The sequence below is a fragment of the Coffea eugenioides genome, chromosome 1 (assembly GCF_003713205.1).
Source record: "Coffea eugenioides isolate CCC68of chromosome 1, Ceug_1.0, whole genome shotgun sequence".
NCBI lineage: Eukaryota > Viridiplantae > Streptophyta > Magnoliopsida > Gentianales > Rubiaceae > Coffea > Coffea eugenioides.
In genome coordinates, this window is record NC_040035.1 from 12,590,766 (window position 1) to 12,604,560 (window position 13,795).

The window sequence follows — 13,795 nt, forward strand, 5'->3', positions numbered from 1 at the left end:
TTTGTGTGTGTGTATGTGTTTAATTTTTTGAGTCAAACTTAGGCCTATCAAAGTTGAATTTAATTGAGCAGAGCCTAATAAAGTCCAAACTCAATTTAAATTTAATTCATGTAGTATTATATTTACACTCGAGCTCTGCCTATCAAAGTTAAACATGCTCAGGCCTAATTTTTTTAGAGTGAGCATGCCTAGTTTGGGCTGCCCCAATCCTATTAACAGCCTTAAGTACTCCATAAGCGATTTATGGTCCTAGGATCTATTTTGATCCATTGCGGTGACTGAAGCTAAAATTATTTGACGGTTTTTTGTACCAATAAAAAATCTAAATTGCCAAGTTTGAGCTATTAAGAGACAGGTAAACATGAAGCTCAGGCCCAATTTTTTTAGATTGAGCAAGCCTAGTTTAGGCTGTAATATTAATGTAGTGAATCATTGTATTATGGCCAATTTTTTATTTCCAATCACCCCTCTCTAATTTTTGATCAATAGAAATAATTTGAAACTTTAATCGATAAATTTCTTAAATAATTTTTTAATACAATGGAAAAATTATTTTTTAAATAAATAACAATTCAAAAAGTTAAATTCTCTAAATTTCCGGTCGAACTGATGTTTGATCGAATTTAATCGGTTTAGTCGAAATTTTGGATTAACCATTAAAGTGACTGGAGACACGATCGAACCGATCAAGCACGATCGAATAGATCAAACCGATCATACTGATCAAACGTTGTTATTGCATATTCTGTATATATACTCCATAACTAATCTTTGATTGAAGGTTGTTCGGTTTAATTGAATTTTTGGATTAACCATTGAACAAGACTGGAGACACAATCGAACCGGTCGAATCGACCGAACCGATCATTCCGAACTTGGATTGTTATTGCATATATGTCCACTCCATAACTGATCTTTGGGAGAGTTTAATCGGTTTTGTCAAAATTTTGGATTGACCATCAAACTTTCCACTAATTTAACGTTTATTAGTGGAAAGTTCAAATTTAAGATCTTGTAAGTGTTTAATAGCTTCTAATTAACACAAAGTTGAACGGCAATTGCTTTGGAATTGAAAACATTGAATATTCTAAGTGTTTAATTGCTTCTAATTAACGCAAAGTTACACAGCAATTGCTTTGGAATTGAAAACAATGAATATTCTAAGTGTTTAATATAAAATTTATTATATAATATAAAATTTATAATATTATATAATATTATATAAAATTTATAAACTCCATTACCGAATTCGAACCAAATTCGAAATATATGAATTCGGACAACCCGAATTCTAGTTTAATTACTTGTAATTAACACAAAGTTGAACGGCAATTGCTTTGGAATTGAAAACATTGAATATTCTAAGTGTTTAATTGCTTCTAATTAACGCAAAGTTACACGGCAATTGCAGTGAAATGTTCAAATTTAAGATCTTCTAAGTGTTTAATAGCTTATAATAAACACAAAGTTGAACGGCAATTGCTTTGGAATTGAAAATATTGAATATATATATGTTCAATCAATTCTAATCCTAACATTTATCAATGGAAAGTTCATGTATTCACAAGTTCATTTTTATGTTCCATAAACTAATTCGATCCTTCTAACGGCTTGTTAGACTACAAGCCGTACATAATTGCTAGTAGCATAAAATAAATTGGGTACTGAAAACATTTTGATTAAATTCATGTTTTTTGTTAGCTTCACAAAATTTTTAATTTAAGATATTTTTAGTTGTTACACTATATTGTGTATAGCTTTAACAAAATTTTTACTTGTTATATAGCTTTAACAAAATTTTAAGTTGTTATTTTTGTAGTTGGTATATTATATTGTATATAGCTGTAATAACATTTTTAATTGTTATGTAGCTTTAACAAAATTTTGCCTAAACACACAAAAATTAGCGCGGCAAATTGAAAAATTCAAGAGGCTTGACTAATTTACTTTGGCGTCATTAGTATCGCCTTTATTTCAGACATCTTCTCCCTCTCTCGTTGTCCCCTCCCTTTGCCCTCTCTCTCTGTTTCAAGCTCGCACCACCAATTTGGATAAACCTATCCATGAACTCGAACCCATTTAGGTAACTTTGTTGAGCTCGCACCATGAAAATCCCTAATTCGGCTGTTGCATTGGCTTGGTGGCAAGGAATGAGAAATTAGGGCTTCAAAGCTTGGGTGAAAGCTGAAGTTCAGATCTTTAAGCTTGGGGAAACCGAGAAGTTAAGGATTCAAGCCATAGTTTGAGGTAATTTCAGTATTTTGTGTCTAATTTTGCATTGCATGGTAGACATCTGTCTAATTGAGGTTGTTCGATTCCCATTTCTGACAACCTCTTTCTCCGTTTCTGAGAAGCACATTTCTAGTTGCATAGGTCGAAAGCCTGGTAGAGATGCTATCTGTTATTCTTTCTTGTCAGATTAGGACAATGTGGCTTGTGAGAGCTGTTGAATGCGACATAGTGTTGTGTATTGTCAGTTGCTTTCTGTTACAACTTTAAAGAGTAAATTTCCAAAGTTTTTTTCCTCATGAATCCTGGACTTCTAAATTGTTGGTGCTGATTGTTTATGAGGAAATTTGTAGTCACAAATGAAAATGATAGCTTTGGATTCTAGTATGATTGTTGAAAATTGTAAGTGTCTTTGCTAGTACTTGGTAGATATTGGGTTCTAAAATGCCTATTATGTTAGTTTTGTTTTTCACCAGCAAATGATTGTGTGCTGGACTGCTTGATTTGAGCAAGTAGGGGGTTTCCCCATGAATGATGGACTTCTTTTGGTTCTGCTCTGTTTTTACTTTCCATGGGAACTTTTTAGTAACCTCTCAAATGGAACTACATGACCTGAGCAGACCTTGTGACGTGAGAACATTTTGTTGATAGAGATGATAGTATTAGGATTTTGAGAATTGATTTGTGGGTTTCGTCAAATTTACCCAACTGTAATCTTCAAGTTCTTAAAGCTGTTTTCAAGTTCTGATTTATAAGCAAAAAGGTTTTTCAAATATAATTAGAAGCAAACTGCCCGAGTTTGATATACAATAGATTCAATAATATTCGTTGCAACTCAAAATTAGTTCAATAAAAGTATGCTTGAGCTCGGCTTGCAGTGTACGCTGTAGTCAAGATAACTTGTTCATTAATTTTAGTTTGTATACTTTATCCATTATCCCAGATTGATGCACTGCTATAGGTAGAGTGTCTGCTTCAATAAAGGCTACACATTTACATTTGTCCCTTTCTTCCCCCAAAAAAATATATATATGGTGGTGGACCTGGTATCAAATAAATGGTGAATTATGCAGGTATGGCCCGTGGAGGTCGAAAATGTAAGCGCACTGCCAATGGATTGAGAGATGAACCAATTGAGCAACCTCCCTCATGTCATGAAACAAGGCAGCAGCCTCCACTTGGAACAAGCCATGAAAATGTAATTGAACAAGTTCAAGGAGAAGCTGCTCGGGCACCTCAATCTCCAATCCAGAATTCTACATTGGGAATAATGCATGAATCAGGTGACCAAGTTACTCAACAAGCTGATGGAGGTTCACAGTCGCATGAGCAGTGCCAGAACTCTCCAATTCAACAATCTCCACTTGGAACAAGGCACGTACCAACTGAAAAAAAATCCAAATCAGGATTCTCAAGGTCAACATTCCAATGACACCACCTTCATGTCATGCAACTCGGACGATGCAGGTATTACTAACTGTTTGAACCAATTCCAGAAGTGCATTTTTTATGTTCATAACTTGCACCCTTTTCTTATTTAATACAGGAAAAGAAACTACAAATGATTCAAGTGAAGTACATCAGAAAACCCGAGGCCCTACATTTATGAAAGAAATTTGGGGTCGGCCTAAGGACTTTCCACGGATTGAGATTAAACTCGATGACAATGGGATCCCAATAAGTGAGAAAACCTCTTTTTCTGAATTCTTGGGCAGTTTGGCTAGGAATGGTATGTATTGTCCAATAGATGTTGAAAGTTGGCTTAAGATGCCAAGGAAACTTAAAATGGACATGTTAGAAGTGATAAAGGTAATGGTAGCTTTTGTATTATGTATGCTTTCTACAAAAATTACTGTGAAGTTATGTTGATTTTCTAGTTCCTAACTACGTTTCAGGAAAGGTTTGCTTTGCCTATGGGACTAGAAGCTTGGACCTTAAGATCTATTGGCAAAAAATGGAGAAGCTGGAAGGCAGATTTAAAGGCTACATATTTTGATCCTGCCGTGCCAAATGCTGAAGCTCGGTTTCAAAAGGACATAAGGGTACGGGAAGAGCAATGGATCAAACTTTGGGTTTATTGGAAAAGTGAAGAAGCAAAGGTACAAATCAGCTACAACATTCTTCATAAAGTTGTGTTTATTCAATGCTGTAATCTTGCTTTTGATTTTGAAATTTAGAAACTAAGTGAGAGGAACAAGAAAGCTAGAGGGGAGAAGAAGATGAACCACACAACTGGAAAAAAGTCATTTGCTCATCTTCGGAACCACTTGGTGATATCTCATCCTTTTTTTAGTTGCTATTTTTTTAACTCGTACATGTTTCATTATGTTAGCTTGTTTTTTAATTATATGCTAAATACTAAAATTATAATTAAAAAAATTCAATTTCTTATAGGTCAAACAGTTGGGAAGACCTCCTACTAGAGTAGAAATGTTCAATAAGTTTTATACCCATGCCGATGGAACTCCATCAAGTATCATAGTTGCTGAGAATTTGGTAAGGATCTGAGAACACAAGCCTATAAATTCTACCATTGTTTTCAGACAGGCTTTTGCAATAACAAGTGTTTTCCTTTATTATGTAGAAAAAAATGAATGAGCTGAAAAATCAGCTTCCATCGGAGTCGCAAGATCCAGTTGGTCGCAATGATATATTTGCCCAGGTGGTTGGGCAAGACAAACATGGTCATGTTCGCTTGTTTAGTGACGGTGTGAATCCAACGGACTTATGGGAAGACATTCCTAGTCATAACACATGTTACCGTATAAGTGTTCAACAACAGTCAACATTGGTCCGTTTGGAGGAAAGGCTTCAGCGACAAGATGATGAAATAGCCAGCTTGAAGAAAATGGTTTTAGTTCAACATGGAAGGGGCTCTCCAATTGACAGCCCGAGACATCCTTCATCATCATCTAACAATGTGTCAAGCCAAACTCCATCGCGAGCCACGCGACCTATTCGAGTAAGTATTTACAACTTTTAAACTTTCACATTTGTAATCTGGAATTTGGCATGAGTTTGATTCTTGTACTTGTTGGATCTTTACTAGGTAGGGAATATGGTTTCACTAAAAAGTTTGTTTGACCCAACAAAAATCGTGGCAAAGGGATATTTACGGAGTCTGAATCCATTGGATGAGGTCGGGGGACAAGCTCTTGGGCCAAACTGGTGTGAAATACAGATACAAGTTGCAATGAGTCCACATGAGCAATTGATTAGACCGTATGATTTGCAGCAAACAATTCAAGATGCACTTGGTGCACCAGTTGCTTGGCCTTGTCATTTGGTGAGATATGCACTTAAATACATTGCAGATTTTCTGGAATTTTAGTTCTAGCTATGATGATCTAATGATCCCCTTGGTCTTTGTGCACAGGTGGAAACAGCTGAAGAATGATGGGGACTTCATGGTTATGACTGAGGACTCTCAATAAAATGGAAAGTTTGGAAGCTACTTCTACTTCTTTCAACTTGTTAGGGATGAGAGTCTTTTAGTTTGTGCACAAGAAAGTCTTTCAAGTTATTGTAAATGACAATCTTTTGGTACTGGTTTGGAATTTTAGTACTTGCTTTTAATTAGCACTTGTTTGCGATTTTAGTACTTGTTATCCACTTTTAATTTAATGAAATATATTTGAGTATTGACTTCTTCTTTTAAATTGCTATATGCATTCTGCTCTTTGGGATAATTTTACAAGTCCCTTGGGATTCTGGTTGATGGAATGTACAGCAAGGAGGACTAATTGCAGGTTGCTTCCATATAAAAAAAAAAAAAACAGGGAAAAAACTCTTGGCAATTAAAAGTGTCAGCATAGCTTAGCTTCGAAAAACACTAATGACAAATGGGCATGTCGTCCAAAGCAGTGTAAATTCACATGGCTACGTGTCCTTAAAGCCATATATTAAGACAACTCAAGATGCCTTCATAAATTGGATATCCTACTGATCCGCTACTGATGTCCTAATGCTATACAGACACTTTCGATTATCACAAAAAAAAGTTTTTGTTGGCAGAGGGAATGCTATAGTAGCATGGTTTTCCTGACACATTTGAATGCTGCTAATGATTTGAGGCTATCCCCACATTGGAAGGGACAACACTCGCCCTAGGTGTGAGGATAGATAAAGTGTCAGGTTAGATTATCTATACTGACACCTGTAAATGCCGCTAAAGGCCATTTTTGTTGTAGTGCGGCTCCATGATATTACATCTGTGGCGAACTTGGGACAAATATCACATTTCAAAAGTCTGTGTCCGGCTGTATTAACAAAATTGTCTGCGATTATCCGATATCAAAAGTAGCTCAGAAACTTGTAATTGTTCATATGGAATATCAGGGCGAAGTCATCAGAAAAATAGAGCCCATTCTTGTCAACCATTTCCACCAAAACCATCCCAGAGGTCCTCACCCCTACGGTTGGAACTCCAGCACGATCAAAGACATGGTTTGGCTTAATCGTCCTTCCCCTTGGTATATCTACAATTAAGAACAACTCATCCCTCTCCCTGCTTCTAAACTCTCATCCCTCTCTTGTTAGGAAAAAAAATAAAAAGAAAAAGCTAAGGCTTTCGAATTCTTGTATAAGCAATCCCCAAAAAAAAAAAAAAAAACTTGTGGCATGAATACAAATTACATTTGCTGAATCATTATTTTGAAATAGTGAAGATTGACGTTAACAAACTCCGTTTGAAAATCTGCATAACAAATATTTTTTTTATAACTCAATGGGAATTGAACAACACCAAAGAGTTTGACTCCATTTTTGTGACATGAGCTTTAGAAGATAAAAAGAAAATAGATTTCTATGCATATGTATGTCTGTGTATATCTGAGCATTTTTCAGCCTGTGTTTGATTGTCCATAAGTTGGACTACTTCCTATTTTCAGAATCCACATTCATTTCGAAAAGGAAAATTATATTTACACATACTCATAAGAATTAAAGCTAAGTTGAAAAATCTGGAGTATTTATTTCTCAACAATTAATCATATCATTTCTCATCTATTATTTGCAACTCAACTTAGTTTTATACTTTTGTCAAATATCAACCTTCAGGCAATTTGGTAAGTTACAATTATTAAGGATGCAATTAATGTTATCTTTTCTTTTATCTTTAATCAAAACAAAATCAAGTTATTAATGTATAATTTTGAAAGAAAAAAATAAGGAGAGATAATATTAGCTAATTAAAGACATAATGGTATAATATAAAATGGTATAAAAGAATTTAATTATTGCATGATAATTTTCCTTTACCTAAACCAAAGGAATTCAACGCCAGAAAACAACACAATCCTGCATGAAGTAATCCACATTCAAGACTCATTTTCCTGTCACATAATCTTCATCTCAACAGTGTCAAATTTTCAAAGCATCTAAAGGCCTTGCGATCCTATGTTGAATGTTCTCTCTAAAGTGTCGAAGATAATCTATGACATTCTTGTACAATCTCGGATTTTTGTCATCAATGAGTCCCTCCGCGGGTTTGATTTCACCGGACGAAGGTTCAGGACAAAAGAAAAAAGCTAGCGATATTCTCTCCCTTTTGTTGTTTGTGGGAACTCTATGTATTGGACTTTTGAATACGCCGTTACTCATTATCTGCAAATCAAATAAAATCGAAGTTAGAAATAAGAATCACCTAGAAAATAGATAAAACTGTTGATTTTAATTGGAAAAAAAGGCAAATTATTCTAACTACCAATGACATTTTTCATAAGTACAATAATCTCAATACCTATCAAGTAATTAAACATATTCCTTATCATGCTTTGTATGAGGGGACATGATCAACTTCACAATTTGCTTCTTTTTGCTAAGATAGAAGAGATCTTTGAAATTACATGAATGGAGATGAAGCATATATAACTATAGAGCTTAACAAATGAGGTCATTTACGTTTTAGTTGCTGCAGAGGAATATGACTTTTTTTTTTTTTTTTTGGTGGCAGGGACAGGGGGATTCTAACTGAGACCTCAAACCTTATATACGAGGAAGAAATGAGAGAATTTAAAAGTTGAACCTAAGATTTTACGGTCATCTAACTAATATTTCTACTAGTTAAATTGATTGTTTAGGACAAGCTTGAAGTTAAATTGATTTTTCAGGGCCCGATGCAATTTACCCCTTAAAACATGATGATTGCGACTTCTTATGAAACTTGTGTGCTTCTTTAGTTTGTCAAGTTACGTGTAGCTAATGACACTATTCAAGTTTTATTTTATTTTTATTTTTTTTGGGGGATTTTTTTTTTGTTAGCCTTTGTTTAATTAAAAAAGTACACAAACAAACAGTATATGGTAAAAGAAAAAGGATGTAGTCACCTCAACTTGATCACCACCATTGACGACAATGGCATCTGGAGTTAGCGGAGTTCTATGCCACTGATTTTTTTTCAAGACTTGAAGGCCTTCCACTTCATCATCTTGCAAGATAAGGGTAATCCCAGACGGATCTGCATGGGGCTTGTTGGCATCTAAAACATCCGGCCATGGACATGGAGGATAGAAATTAAAAGTCGAAAGCAATCTCGGATTTCCTCCAAATTGATGCAGAAAACAATTCTCATCCAAGTTTAGTGACTTTGCCATAGCTTTAAGAATGATTTCATTCAACACCCTCAGTTTTTCTGTGTACTCAAGCAAAACCCTCCTACAAATCGAGTCACAAAAGTTCTTGTAACATCAAGAATTTGACCAACACAAGGATTTTGTTTAAGGGTTAATCACATTTAATCCCCTTAAAGTATAACCCATTTTTCAGTTTACCCCCTAACCTTAAATTTTGTTCACTTAACCCCCTATAGGACAAAATTGCCCTTGCATTATTTTGACTTTTTATTTACCTTGTTTTCCTTTCTTTTATTTCTTTTTCTCTTCCTTCTCTATTTAATTCTTCATCTTTCCCACAAAAATCTTCACCTTAATGATTGAAATTATAAAAGAGGAATTGTAAAGATCTATCTTCTCCTTAAATGATTAAAAAAATATTCAAATCACTTTCCTAAAATACAATTTTTTTAGTCTTTCAATTCTTTTAATTTTGGGTTTTCCTCTTTCCTTTCCAGTTTCTCATTTTATTCTCAAGAAAATATCATAAGACGAAATTGTTTTCATTTCTTTTATTTCTTTTTCTCTTTCTTCTCTCTTTCATCCTTCCCAATAGAAAATTTCATTTCAACTAAAATTTTTGTTTTGAGTTTGTAATTGCATATTTCTGGGTGAAGGTTTAAAGGCATCAAAAACTAATTTTGATTTTTTGTATGATGCCATGTGTCACAAATTTCAATTAATGATTATTATTAATCAGGTCACAATTTCATCTTAAGATATTTTCTTGGGAATAAAATAAGAAACTAGAAAGGAAAGAGGAAAATCCAAAATTAAAAGAATTGAAAGGCTAAAAATATTGTATTTTAGGAAAGTGATTTGAATATTTTTTTAATCATTAAAGGAGAAAATAGATCTTTACAATTCATCTTTTTTAATTTCAATCATTAATGTGAAGATTTTTGTGGAAAAGAGGAAGAATTAAATAAAGAAGAAAGAGAAAAAGAAATAAAAGAAAGGAAAACAAAGTAAATGAAAAGTCAAAATAATGCAAGAGCAATTTTGTCCTATAGGGGGTTAAGTGAGCAAAATTAAAGGTTAGGGGGTAAACTGAAAAATGGGTTATACCTTAAGGGGATTAAATGTGATCAACCCTAATTTTTATGTCGCTTTATCAGTTATTAGCTAAAGCTTCTGAATTCTTGTATAAGTAAATCAGTAAGTAAACATGCTTGTGACACAATTACTAATTGCATTTGCAGAATCATTATTTTGATGTAGTGAAAATTGACGTCGACCAACTCTGTTTGAAAATCTGTGTAACAAATCTTTTTTACTCTAGAAGAATTGAAGTAACACAAAAGAGTTCGACTCTTTAAAGATTTTTTTGAGACCATTTATGTGACATGAACTGTGGAAGATAAAAGACGAAAGATTTCTATGCATATGCACGTGTGTGTGTGTATATGTATACATTTTTGTGTCTCTGTGTTTGACTGTCCAGTTCCTAGTTTCAGTATCCCTATTCGTATGGAATAGGAAAAGTATATGTACACATACACATTAAGAATTAAAGCTATTTTGAAAATCTGGAGTATTTATTTGTCAAAAATTAATCATATCCCCTCTCACCCATTATTTGCAACTCAACTTTTAGGGTTATATTTTTGACAAATCTCAACCTTCAGGCAATTTGGTAAGTTACAATTATAAGGAATGAAATTGATATTATCTTTTCTTTTATGCTCTTTAATCAAAACAAAATCAGGTTATTTTTATTTTTTTTAGTGTAATATGAAGGGTTCAAAATTCAAACTCAAGATCTCTCACTTATACTTCTACCCTTAGTACCATCCAACCTACCTCTTGCCCCAAAAATCAAGTTATTCTTGCATAATTTTGAAACAAAAAAAATAAGGAGAGACAATATTAGCTAATTAAAGACATAATGGCATAATATAAAATGGTATAAAAGAATTTAATTATTGCATGAGAGTTTTCCTTTGCCTAACCCAAAGGAATTCACAACCAGAAAAGAACACAGTCCTGCATGAAACAATCCACATTCAAGACTCATTTTCCTGTCACGTAATCTTCATCTCAACAGTGTCAAATTTTCAAAGCATCTAAAGGGCTTGTGATCCCATGTTGAATGTTCTCTCTATAATGTTGAGGATAATCTATGACATTCTTGTACAACCTCGGATTTTTATCATCAATGAGTCCCTCCGCTGGTTTGATTTCGATCGAAGGTTCAGGACCAAAGAAAACGGCAAGAGATATTCTCTCCCTTTTGTTGTTTGTTGGAACTCTGTGGACTGGACTTCTAAATATCCCATTACTCATTATCTGCAAATCAAATAGAACAGAAGTTGAAAACTAAAAATCGCCTAGAAAATGGATAAAACTGCGTTGATTGGAGAAGATGTCAAATTATGTAGATCTACAACGACGTTTTCGTAATTACAGCTGAAGTCTCACTTCATGAATTAAACAAATCTCTCGTCCTACTTTGTATAATGGGAAATGACCAAATTTCAAAATTCATCTCTTTTGCTACTATTGAAGAGGTCTTTCGCAATACATTGGTAAAATAAAATATAACTGCAAAGTTTAACAATGATGTCGTTGACGTTTTAGTTACTACGGGGATGTATATGTTATCTGGACATCGTAAGGAAGCCAGATGGAAATTTCTTTTCTTTCTTTGTTCATTTTAAGGTAAGACACCAAGCAAATTTTTTTTTTTAATGTTTTTCGTTCAAGAAGAGACTCCAAGCAATTCTTTTCTTTATTTTTTCGGTTCAAGATGAGAATCTAAATCTTATAAGAAAAAAGCAAAAAAGAAGAGAATTTAGGAGTTCCAGAGACCTCAAGGACAAGAATAATGTTCCTACCCATGAAACTGGATCTTTGGAACAAATTTGATGCAACTTACCACTTGAAAAAATGACGATTGCAACTTAATATGAAACTTGTGTACTTCTAGGATTACTAAGCTACGTAGCTAAATTTTTTGGCTAAGACACAATCCGAGTTTTCTTTTTTTGGGGTAAATTTTTTTCTTGGACTTTGTTTAATTCAAAAGTGAACAAGCAAACAGCATATGGCGAAAAAAAAAACAAAAGATCTAGTTACCTCAACTTGATCACCAACATTGACGACAATGGCATCCGGAGTAAGCGGAGTTCTATGCCACTGGTTATTTTTCAAGACTTGAAGGCCTTCCACTTCTTTATCTTGCAAGATAAAGCTAGTCATAGACGCATCTGAATGGGGCGTGGCAGCATAAAAAACATCCGGCATCAATGGACATGGTGGATAGAAATTAAAACCGAACACAGCTCGTGGATTTTCTCCAAATTGATTCAGCAAACAATTCTCCTCCAAGTTTAGTGACTTTGCCATAGCTTTAAGAATGATTTCATTCATCACCCTCAGTTTTTCTGTGTATTCAAGCAAAACCCTCCTACAAATTGAGTTAAAAGTTCTTGTAACATCAAGAATTTGACTAACACAAGGATTTTGTTTAATGAACCTCATAATACTAGATGGATATTTCAAGAAATTATATTTTTATTTTAAATATTAAGAATTGAGACACCTTTTAAATAAGGACAATTGAAATTTTCCAGGAGAATTGGGGGACATACATACGGAACACAAACTATGGGAAACAATTCTTTCTGTCTAAAAATGTGTAAACTTAACCTGAAATTTTCAGGACTTTGTGGCCATTTTCCAGAGTTCCTGGCAGTTTCAGGGAGCACATTAAGATGGAGCCGTTCATTCCATCCAAGGGTTTGATAGTTTTTGTGAGTGTTATTCCCATAACCCTCCAATTCAATGGAAACTCTGGGATATTTCTGTTTCTCCTCCAATGGAAGGTTAAAGAATGCTCTTGTGATTTCCAGCACTTCATCTAGGAATGAAGTACTCATTCCATGATTAATTGCCTAAAGTTAAAAGAATAATAAAAGAGAATTAATTTACTTGTAATGTGACCAAACTATTTTCCAGCCTGCTAATTGAGAATACCAATTGCATGAGATGGCGTAAATAATCAAATAATAAATATAGCTACTAAACCAATGTAGAAACGATAACTATAAATGGCAATAGTTTGTAGTGTTTATCTACAGGACCTACTAGATATTCAAATTCTATGTATGCTTTAATATCGGCATTGTTTTTTGAAATGGTGAAATCTTCACCAAGAATAATACTGTGCAATTGCTCGTTCCTAAAGGTTCGACTGCTAGAATATTTCAAGTGATTTTATACTACGATCGACCATGTGTACTTGCAGAAATTTATCGATCAGTGGAATCTCCACCATGAATAATCCTATGCAATTGCTCTAATAACAGTTCAGACTCCCATCCTGTAGGGATAGCACACCTGGGATCAATTATGTTTATGTAAAATGAAAAGGAAAAAAAAATTGGAAACTAGGAATACATAAGGAAAAATAATGTTCTCAGCACTAATCTAGAGGGCTAGATTGATGCTGGAATGAACCTGAAAATAACCAGATGAACCCAGAGCTGAGCACAGTTTCCTTAGTTCCACCTCCACTTCAGATGAAAGAGAAGAATTAAGAATGCCAATGTTGACAATTGGAATCTGCAAAAGTGGAAAGGTGGCATTATTGATGCTTTCAATGCCTTTGATGGTAGGTTTTTGGGGGAAGACATTGGAATTGATGGCCAATTCATCAGGTTTTAGTGCATCAGCCATTGTTTCTTTGCCAAACAAGTTTCTTGATTGGCTCGAATAAATAGACAAGTCACATCTTAATTAAATTGAGTGATGAGTTGTTTTAAAGATTCTTTGGTTCAGTACCTTCACCTACTCTCACCTAATCAAGAACAAAATAAAATGAGCTTGAAATATTTTTTGCCAACTTGATAGATATTAAATAAAAGGTTGGATGGCACGGAGAAGAGTGGAAGCATAATCGAAAAATGTCGAATTCGAAATCTTTAACTTACACTAATAAAAATAATATATGT

At 34.0% G+C, this 13,795-nt stretch overlaps 3 protein-coding genes across 3 annotated transcripts; 1 reads left to right on the top strand and 2 right to left on the bottom strand.

The window, feature by feature from the left end:
- The first annotated feature begins 3,304 nt into the window (after positions 1-3,304).
- LOC113768035 lies at positions 3,305-5,626 on the top strand. The gene is made up of 7 exons (XM_027312262.1): positions 3,305-3,542; positions 3,776-4,038; positions 4,125-4,328; positions 4,624-4,725; positions 4,814-5,191; positions 5,279-5,515; positions 5,606-5,626. Exons 1-7 carry the CDS (start codon positions 3,305-3,307, stop codon positions 5,624-5,626), a joined length of 1,443 nt encoding a protein of 480 aa, XP_027168063.1.
- Positions 5,627-7,590: 1,964 nt separating this feature from the next.
- LOC113768042 (probable 2-oxoglutarate-dependent dioxygenase At5g05600) lies at positions 7,591-10,857 on the bottom strand. The gene is made up of 3 exons (XM_027312273.1): positions 10,793-10,857; positions 8,556-8,883; positions 7,591-7,833 (listed from the first exon to the last, which is right to left on the bottom strand). The coding sequence occupies exons 1-3, from the start codon at positions 10,855-10,857 to the stop codon at positions 7,591-7,593; spliced, it is 636 nt and encodes a 211-aa protein (XP_027168074.1).
- Positions 10,858-10,889: 32 nt separating this feature from the next.
- Positions 10,890-13,520, bottom strand: LOC113768052 (probable 2-oxoglutarate-dependent dioxygenase ANS). The gene is made up of 4 exons (XM_027312284.1): positions 13,302-13,520; positions 12,492-12,736; positions 11,919-12,249; positions 10,890-11,129 (listed from the first exon to the last, which is right to left on the bottom strand). Exons 1-4 carry the CDS (start codon positions 13,518-13,520, stop codon positions 10,890-10,892), a joined length of 1,035 nt encoding a protein of 344 aa, XP_027168085.1.
- Positions 13,521-13,795: the final 275 nt, after the last annotated feature.